Raw genomic sequence first — 9242 nt, 5'->3', positions numbered from 1 at the left:
GTATGTTTGTTTCCTAGAAAGTGGTTTACGGGAAATTACTTTGCAAACTTTTCTGTATTTGTTTGCCAATAAAAAAATTGGTCAATGAAAAACACTATCCAGTCAAAGAAAAATATGGTTTGGTTTTCAGGAACTTTGTTTTCTTTTTATTTTGGGCGGAAAACAATTTTTGAAAGTTGTGAAAAATTTTTTTAATTTTTAATTTTTTATATTTAATCTCTATTATTTTAATTATTATTCATTTTATTTGAAATAATTTATAAATTTTTATTTTTTTTAATTTTATTCTTATTTAATTTTTTAATTTATAAAATTTATTTCTCGTTATCTTAATAAACTTGAAAGAAATAAATTATTAATAAATTATTTTTCATAACATAATAAATCACTAAAAAATATTTTTCAACTTATTTTTCATTAAATTATCAAATATTAAAAAATAAATTATTTTTTTAAGATTCATTTAAAAAAACTATTTTTAAAAAAATAAACGAGTAAAATACAAATGCAAGCATGAGCAAATGTTACTGTCACTCACTATACCTGCAGCACCCATAACGTTTCTGTTTATAAAATAAAAACTAATTATGCCTTGTTCTCATATTTTACTTAGCTCATGTTCTTTGTGATATCGCATTGCACAACATATAAGAAAATTATTTATTCACAATTTTTAAGCATAACTGAATCCTTAGAACAACATAAAACCACACTTTACCGATGTCTCAAGGTAAAAACCACCCGTGCATCAACTACTGCAATGCAAAATGAATGACCACTACAGTGAAAAATGCAAGCAGTGAGAATCTCTTTTGACATTGTCTCTCTGCTTCGCATTGAAAAAAGGTAAATGCGGGCTGCATTATAAACTTCACTGAACCCCGAACTGATAACTTCGGACTGGAGCCTCAGCTGAGAGCAGTCTCGCACCTTGGCAGTATAGATTGTAGTCATGAACAAGGATCACAAAAGCTCTAATAGGCAAATACACTCAATATGCGGGGTGTGGGGAAACATGTCCACTGGCTGCAGGCTTTTAAGTTTGTAACATCCTTCTATATTTTTCTCTTTCTGCACATATTTCAGAAATCAGATAATAGCAGTTGGTTTCAAAAACAGCACAGCCATCAGTAAGACTACATACCACACCATGGCAAAGGTAATCTAGGTCACGGGCACATGTGGTGGGATTGCACGATACATAAACAATTCGGGGGGCCTTCAGCTTTATCAGAAATTTAAGCAACTTCATGTGCATACCAGGACGGTTTGGATCTGCAAAAGTTGTTTCATTAAAATGTAGATGAGAAGACTAGGTTGAGCATCGTCTTTGAAGTAACATTACAAAATGAGTGCTATAACAGCTTGTAGAAAGTACCCTAAATAGAACAAAATGGAGAACGCATGTCCTAACACCCCCAACTAGGTTGAATTAAGACTTCTCTAAGGGTGTTTGGTATTGTGCATGGTACTTTTCAAAAGTGTTTTTCAATTAAAAATATATTAAAATAATTTTTTTATTTTTGACATCAACATATCAAAATTATCCAAAAACACTAATAAAAAATCAATTTAATGTTTTTTCATACAAAAAGCAATTTGAAAAACAGGTTGTAATGCAAAATCAAAGTTTAGTTAAACTAGATTACACAAAAATTGAAATAGAGAGTCACAAAAGAACCCTATTCTGTCCCCGATCCTTTTAGCACTATGCTAAATGATTAAGCCACTAAAATAATTTTATTATCTAAACCCACATATCCATGTCAAAACTTGCTGATACCAGCTCCCTTTTAATCAGAGAAACAATAATAAATTAATTCTCAAATTTAAGTATCCTCAAGATATCAGAAAATTTATTCTTCAAAAAGCCCAAATCATGAGGCATTACCCATAATCCACAATTGCCTACAACTATAAATGCATTTCTGTCACTGGCCTCGATCAAAAAACTTCAGACAACAAAATAAGGAATTTAATTATATACTTGATGATAAAGCTTTGCTTGTCCAAGGTCATGCTAACAATAGCAGCCGTCCATAGTCTCATCATGTAGTAATTAGTAACAAATGTCCAAATATATCACATATTTTGCCAGAACACAAATGCAGAAAAAAAAATACAAGGATTCAGAAACACATTTTTACTTTCCAAGAAATCCACAAGATATCAGATTTTGCAATAAGTTCAGAGGGCATATACTAATTCCTCCAATATTACAAACAGAAACAGACAATGTAGGCTATAGCAGGGTTTGTTACACAGGTTCAATATATTTACACAAACAGAAATAAAATCCACGCAAACCATAAGAGGAAAAGAAAAGAAGTAATGTCCAAGAAGTTAAAGAAGTTTATGTTACTTTCCTTTCCCTCCCAACTCCAGACACTAGCACAAAAATTAGCTACCTTCTCCTTCTAAAACAAAGGATAATGGAGTATTACAATACAGTAACAATTTAAAGACAAGATGTGAAATTCAGAGAACAAGGCATTTGACAAGGGGATAACCTGAAATGACAATGTCAGGCTTCGGAAAATTGTTGCCAAAACTTTCATCAATTTTGTTTAGATCCCCCTGGACAAATGTAGCATTGCTGATCCTGTTCAGCTTGGCATTTCGATGAGCATCTGAGATTGCTTGAGGAACTACTTCATAGCCATATACATGTTTAGCCCTGCAAAACAAAATGTGAGAAGTCAAAACATGATGTGAGGTTGGAAGTGGCCCAAGCTTCAAACCAAATGAACAGGAGATATACCTTCTGGCAAGTGTCAAACCAATAGTGCCAGTTCCACAAAATAGATCAAGGACAATTTGTGAGCCATCCCCTCTGAGACCAGCACAATCTTCAATAAGTTTATACAGAACCTCTGCCTAAACAGTTAAAAACTCTGTTTAATAGATCATGGATGGTACATCCAAAGCAAAATGGGAGAATATGGCGAGACAGCAAGAGATTTTGCACGAAATAAAAATGGCATGAAAGTTGGCACAAACTGGCTTAATACAAATTTCATGTTACTTCACATGCCTGATGAGTATTTGTCTGGAAAAAAGAATTGGCTGAAATTTGGAAGGTCAATCCTCTTAAGATCTCTGTGATGGTAGATTTCCCATACAAAGTGTATTCCTCCTCACCAACAGACGTGTTGCCAACAGAAGTATTCACATTATTCATAATGCTTACCTGTAAGACATCAAGGAAGGAGGGGGGAAAAGGGAAGTGATAAATAAAGACTCAATGAGTGACTTTAACAAATGATTCCGGGAGACAAGCATTTTAGAGACAAAATGAGTAAATACAAAATGCATACATTGTTCACATTCATCTCAAAGGAATATTTATATTGTACCTGTGGGGACAGTTTATCAGAGTTACTTGGACAACTTAAAATTGTATTGCTACTACTTTAATACATTTCAGGTTTTCCTGAGAACTAGCAAAATGAACATTATGAACACTTGGCTGTGGGGATTTCTTAAGAACATTGACAAGAGACACACAAGAACTCTAAAAATATATGCTAGGATCATAAGAAGGGATAAAAAAGCAGGAAAACCTATGGAAATTGAAGTTTAAAACAAAAGGCCATAACACCCAACAGAGTATTCACCAGTTTCTCATGCCCTTTATGAATTTGTTTTTCCAGAGTACAAGCTGAAATTTTTTAGAGAGCAATCTAGCAAGTTCTACAATAGAAAATTTATCATGACATCAATTTTAATCACCAGAAACTGTCATCAATAAAACTTTCTTTTGGAGATAGCAAAGATGAATGCAATTTCCCCATCAAACCTTCTACCCATCCAAACATGGAGATTATGACATAGTTATCAAGAAAGGTGCAGCTTGAGATGGATCTGTTTGAGAAAAGAACCAAATAGCTTGGCCATGCTTGTCTCAGCTTTTCAAGGATCCCAGTTCTGACATGAGTTACAATACATTAAAACTAATTTAAATTGGTTTGATTTGAATCTAAGTTGGTCAAATCTAATTAAACTAGGATTCGTGTTCTAGCATTGAAATTAGCAGATTTGTATCTCCCAACAGACAGCTCTCTCAAAGGCAAAGCAAGGAAGTTGCATTTGAATAGTAAAGCAATATGGAATTGGCCCAACAAACCACTTCTGGAATAGCTGAAATCTTTTCAACTAAGGGCTTCAGCAGCTCTGGCTTGTATAACGAGGTCACAAAATTAACCATAAGCTCAGGCAAACCAGTCTCGGCATTCCTGAAACACAAATAATGAGGATTAAGTTTGAACAGGAAAATGTATATGTTTACAATTTCAAAATCCATGAAATAGAATTGCTTGAACTGTAACAAGGACTGGAGCTGCATGTTGACTGAAAAAGGTGATCATAAAGCACAGTGAGCAGACATTGATGAACTTTTCCCAGATCATTAAAAAACTTATTTCACAGTAACCTAGCAATATCTATCATTTCCATGAAATGTCCATACCCTCTTCATTTAGTGACACTGCACGTGCAGAAAGCTAAATTCAATCAAGGCAAGGAAATGAAAGATACTTTTAGGTTACTGTGAGATAAGTTTTTTTAATAATCCTAACCTCTTCATTTAGAGACTTTGCACGTGCAGAAAGCCAAATTTAATCAGGGCAAGGAAAGGCTATTTTTCCTGACACTATTCCATTCAAAATTAGCTATGTTGTCAGAACAGAAAACATTTAGATGGTATGGACATAAGGAGCATAAACTCCAATTGCTTTGATGTTGCCCTCTGTCCTGCTGGGTGGACAGATTCTCTCCTTTAAGAATTTGTTTTCTCACACCCCTTTGACCTATTCATCAAAAAGCACAGATGAATCATCCAATTAGGCCTAACTATCCATAAGATTCACTTGTAAGCTTGCTTTGTTCCAGCACACAGTAGATAGTGTGAAATTAGAATTTCTGAATCTTCTATTCAAAATTTAGTTGACTTATGATTCTTCAAAACCAGTTCTGCAAGAAGGAAGTTTATTGTTTACACTTCCCATCCTCCCAATGAACACCTTCGTTTTTCTTTTTTTCTTTTTCTGTTTTACATTCAGGTTCATTACTGTTAATACATTTCAATAATGTGAATAACTTAAAATTGTTGATAAAAATTATAAATATAATTACTTAAAATTTCATGGATTCAACTGTCTTTAATGTCCAAGTGTAAATATATGCTGTGGATTTGGCCATCTTCCATGGGCAAGCAGAAGAAAAACTGAATTGAGCTGGAATTAAGAAATAAAGGAAACCACAATAGCGAAGAATATGATAGACCTCACAGCACCTTCCAGTTCTTAGCATTAGATGTTTAAGAAATCCAGTGTGAGAGTGAACATCATATGGAGTGAGACCAAATTGTGAATCTCTCCAGCAATCTTGGATGGCTGCCAGAACCTATACATGACAAGTCCTAGTCAATGATCACAGGATACATGCAATTCATTTTACTTAGATCACTACGATACATAATCTGACAAGATTCCAATAAAAAAATTGTCTAAATATTACTTTCAAAGCATGTAGATCAGCACAAAAGTTGTGAAAGAGCATTTCTGATCTATAAAGATGAAAATCCAACAAATTCTTGGTCTACTCAACCTCAACCACATCCACTTACCACCTGATTTAATGCCCATTGTTAATTGCTTTGACTTGTGCTGTTAAGAAAGAAAATAAAACTCATGATTGTTTTGCTTAAACTTCAGATGTATTGCTGTTAAACTGTTCACCCTATTGTGATCTTGTATATGGTCGGGCAAGATCCCCACTGAAGCCCTCCACCAAGCAGGCTGTATTAATACACAATGGTGCAGCAATTCAATAGTAATGTTACTGACAACTGAGTTAATGGCCAAGAGAGTTTACTTATGAGGCTGCTGTTCAATTAAGCTATTCTGTATAAAACATTAAATTCATATGATGTCATTCCAATTGGCACAATACAGACCAGCTGCATGCACTATCAGAATACACTACAAATGAAGGACATCAACAAAAGGTGGTTCCCTGATTTAACTACTACATGCTTGAAAAACAAATGGGCAGAGAAAGTACATGCCACAGAAAATCTACAGTTTCCACACAAAATAATAATTAAAAAAATCCACATAAGAGAGAGTGAATTCCTTCCATATGATGAAAAGCATACCATGTTGGCAGGCTCACTTTGTAACAGGCATTTGTCAACATTTAGAACCTTGTCAAAAAATCCAGGAGCATGCAGTCCCAATGCATATTTCTCGTTACCAACTTGTTTCTCTCCCAACAACTCTTTAGGTAACCATTTTTTAGAACCAAAAGAAAACTCCATCTGCAGAAAGAGTGAAGGAGCAGCTAAGAACATTTTTCTACAAATTTCATTTTACACACTTCAGAATAGTAAAGCGCAGAACAGCTATAACTTATGTAGTAAAAATGCTAACCAATTGAACTCCATGTGAACAATATAAGAAGATAATGTTAACATAGATGAATTATGGTGAAACTGGCTACTGCATGTTTATGATCATCACTCAAACATGAAGCATCACATCCTCATGCTTGCCATCTATCCTTCTGTATTGTCCTTTCTGAAATAATGTTAAGTCATGACAACAATCGTAATGGCAGAGCTTAACATATCAGCCTACGATGCCAAAAAACTCGAAACACTTTTTTTTTCTGATTTATGCTTGCAGTACTTAAAACAGTTTCAGGCATAATAATTGTTCTCAATCTCTACTTGATTGCCACATATGAACAAGTTTATAGTTTTGCCAATATACAACTACAAAGTGAAAGCACCTTGTTGAAGGTTGAGAGGAAAATTATGCAAGGGCATCGAATGAAAAACATTAATGCGTTGGTTTTATTTCATAACACAATAACATATCACTCAATTGACTTGTCTTCTTTGTTGATCAGAAAATGGTTTCCTGGTTTTCTTTATTTATCCCACTTCTGTAACAATCTGCAGAACAATGCTTAAGGATAAGAGATTACACAATTATTATATGCAACCACACCAAGTACAGCTAATGCTCAACAAGGTTTATCCGATGCACTAACCTTGTTTCTATAATGGAATTGAATAACACAAGGAACAATGGGCTTCATGATGCTACAAAATTCTGGAACTTTGTCCAAAAACTTTCCAACATGTATTGTTAACTCACGAACTTGTTGTTCCTTGGCTCTAAGCTGAGACTCATATGAAAGGTTTTGTGTTTTACAACCACCACAATATGGGGCATACTCACAAGGGGCATCTACAAGATCCCAGTGAGGTGTTATTGTCTCTACCTTGGTTACCTGCAGTTTTGAAAGAATAAGGCAGCACAATTAATCAAAATGCAATATGTAAACATTAAGAAAAAGATTTGATTTTGGGAAGAATATCCACACTATATTTTGAGCACTACAAGAACCCACTCTAGAGACTAAAGTTACAACTATGCATTAAGCTGGCCTTTCTTTCAACAATTGCTGGTCATGAGTGGTAGACACAATCCTGATTGTACAGTTGTTATTGCTTATATCCATGTGGGTAACAAGTTTAACCACGTATATACATCATTCAAGCATTGCAATAGAGGAACACATAAGACATCCAAGGCAACAGAGGTGGAACTAGGTTAGGTCAGGGCCACAGCACAGAGACAGATTTTTCAGCTTAGTCAAAAGTTTGAAGTTACAAGTACACCCTTGAATTAAGACTCTTAAAATAAAAAATATACACTCTGCAGGCCAAAAACTAACTATTATTCTATAGCCATCTTCAGCTTATTTTATTTTTAAATATAGCAAAATACTATACAATTTTAGCACCCCCATTTCAAAAATCATAGTTTCACCTCCGCAAGTCAATGAATTTGCAGTCAAAACATTAGTTCGAGTTCACAAAACTAAAGCAAGATGTTTATAAAAGCTCTGCGGTCAGCACACATTGTGATGGAGCAAAAATCATCAATTTCCACAATTCAACTTCCTCCAAAAATGCGCACAACTGTGTTGTCGCCCACTAACCTTAGCCTTTCTTCTTACTTATAACCCAAAACAGACCATACAGAAAGCATAAGTTTAAATTTGTTTAGTTTTACTCAATTTTCTCAGGGGTGAAACAAAACCCACAAAACTACTTTAATTTCTAATATGATCATGGTGCTATCATCACTATAGCCCATGAATTCCTATGTTTTAATAACCAAAAAAAAAGCAAGACATTTTCTTTAAGAAAAAAAAAAGTTCCTTCTGTTTTTGTATGGAAAAGGCAATCCACAAAAAGCACATAAAATGTATAACGTCCAGTGGATGAATGATAAAGGTGCAGAGGTGAAAGAGGAAATGAAAACAACCTCAGCATAGGATCCCTTTCTGCGAGTAACCCGTCCAATAAACCTTTCACCAGGGAGAGCACGGTCACACATGACAACGAAACCAGTCTCTGCTACCTTGCACACCCCCTTCCCTTTGAAAGCTAAAGACTCGCATACCAACTCCAAAGTTTGCCCTCTCTTCGGAAAATATGAAGCCGAACTGCTGCTTCTGCTAGTTTTGTTGTTGTTTGTTAGTTGATTGTGTTGCTCCTGCTCCAGCCGCTGTTGCTGTGGATCCTCCTGAGCGAAATTAGGAGAAAGGGAAGCTAGCGAGTGGAATTTTTGGAGTTTGCGTGGAAATGGGGGAGTGAAGGTTATTCTTATTAGGTGTTTTAAGGCTGGCATGGTGGCTACAATGGCAGCTGCCATGGCCATCCTATGATACTGTGGTTCCCTTTAAGAACGGCAGAAAATCGATACACTGATGATTTTGTGGGTCCGAGGGATTGAAGAGGTAGTTTATAAGTCTGGGCATTTTTTCCCCTCACAATGGTTTGGGCTCTTCTTTGAATTTAAGGTTGCAATTCCTGGGCCTTTCTTTTTATATTAACGTGGGTGTCCGGGCCAAGAGGTAGTTTATAAGTCTGGGCATTTTTTCCCCTCACAATGGTTTGGGCTCTTCTTTGAATTTAAGGTTGCAATTCCTAGGCCTTTCTTTTGTTAAGAGATTAATTGCATTCTTATTATTAAGGCAAAGAGCAGGGGCAAAACGAGTGATAGATTTTTGCAGTAAAATCATGTTTTAAAATTTTTAATTATTTTTTTAGATATTTTTGGATTCTTTGATATTTTGATATCCTAGTATTAAAATAAATTTTAAAAAATAAAAAAAAAATATTATTTTAATATATTTTCAAAATAAAAATAGTTTAAAAACAA

At 34.7% G+C, this 9242-nt stretch overlaps 1 protein-coding gene across 4 annotated transcripts; it reads right to left on the bottom strand.

The window, feature by feature from the left end:
- Positions 1–636: 636 nt before the first annotated feature.
- Positions 637–8842, bottom strand: LOC105115127 (RNA methyltransferase family protein). Of its 4 annotated transcripts, XM_011011924.1 has the most exons (10): positions 8343–8839; positions 7057–7299; positions 6158–6319; positions 5294–5403; positions 4127–4235; positions 3035–3190; positions 2762–2877; positions 2511–2677; positions 1145–1275; positions 637–1071 (listed from the first exon to the last, which is right to left on the bottom strand). In XM_011011924.1, the coding sequence occupies exons 1-10, from the start codon at positions 8736–8738 to the stop codon at positions 964–966; spliced, it is 1698 nt and encodes a 565-aa protein (XP_011010226.1). In that variant the 5' UTR covers positions 8739–8839; the 3' UTR covers positions 637–963. The 4 variants fall into 4 exon arrangements, with proteins under 4 accessions (XP_011010226.1, XP_011010230.1, XP_011010227.1 ...); XM_011011928.1 differs by lacking the exon at positions 7057–7299 and having other exon boundaries at positions 8343–8842; XM_011011925.1 differs by lacking the exons at positions 637–1071; positions 1145–1275 and adding an exon at positions 2129–2417 and having other exon boundaries at positions 8343–8840.
- Between the last annotated feature and the right edge of the window lie 400 nt (positions 8843–9242).

This window comes from Populus euphratica, unplaced genomic scaffold (assembly GCF_000495115.2).
Source record: "Populus euphratica unplaced genomic scaffold, PopEup_1.0 scaffold640.1, whole genome shotgun sequence".
NCBI lineage: Eukaryota > Viridiplantae > Streptophyta > Magnoliopsida > Malpighiales > Salicaceae > Populus > Populus euphratica.
This window is presented reverse-complemented; position numbering and strand designations above follow the sequence as displayed.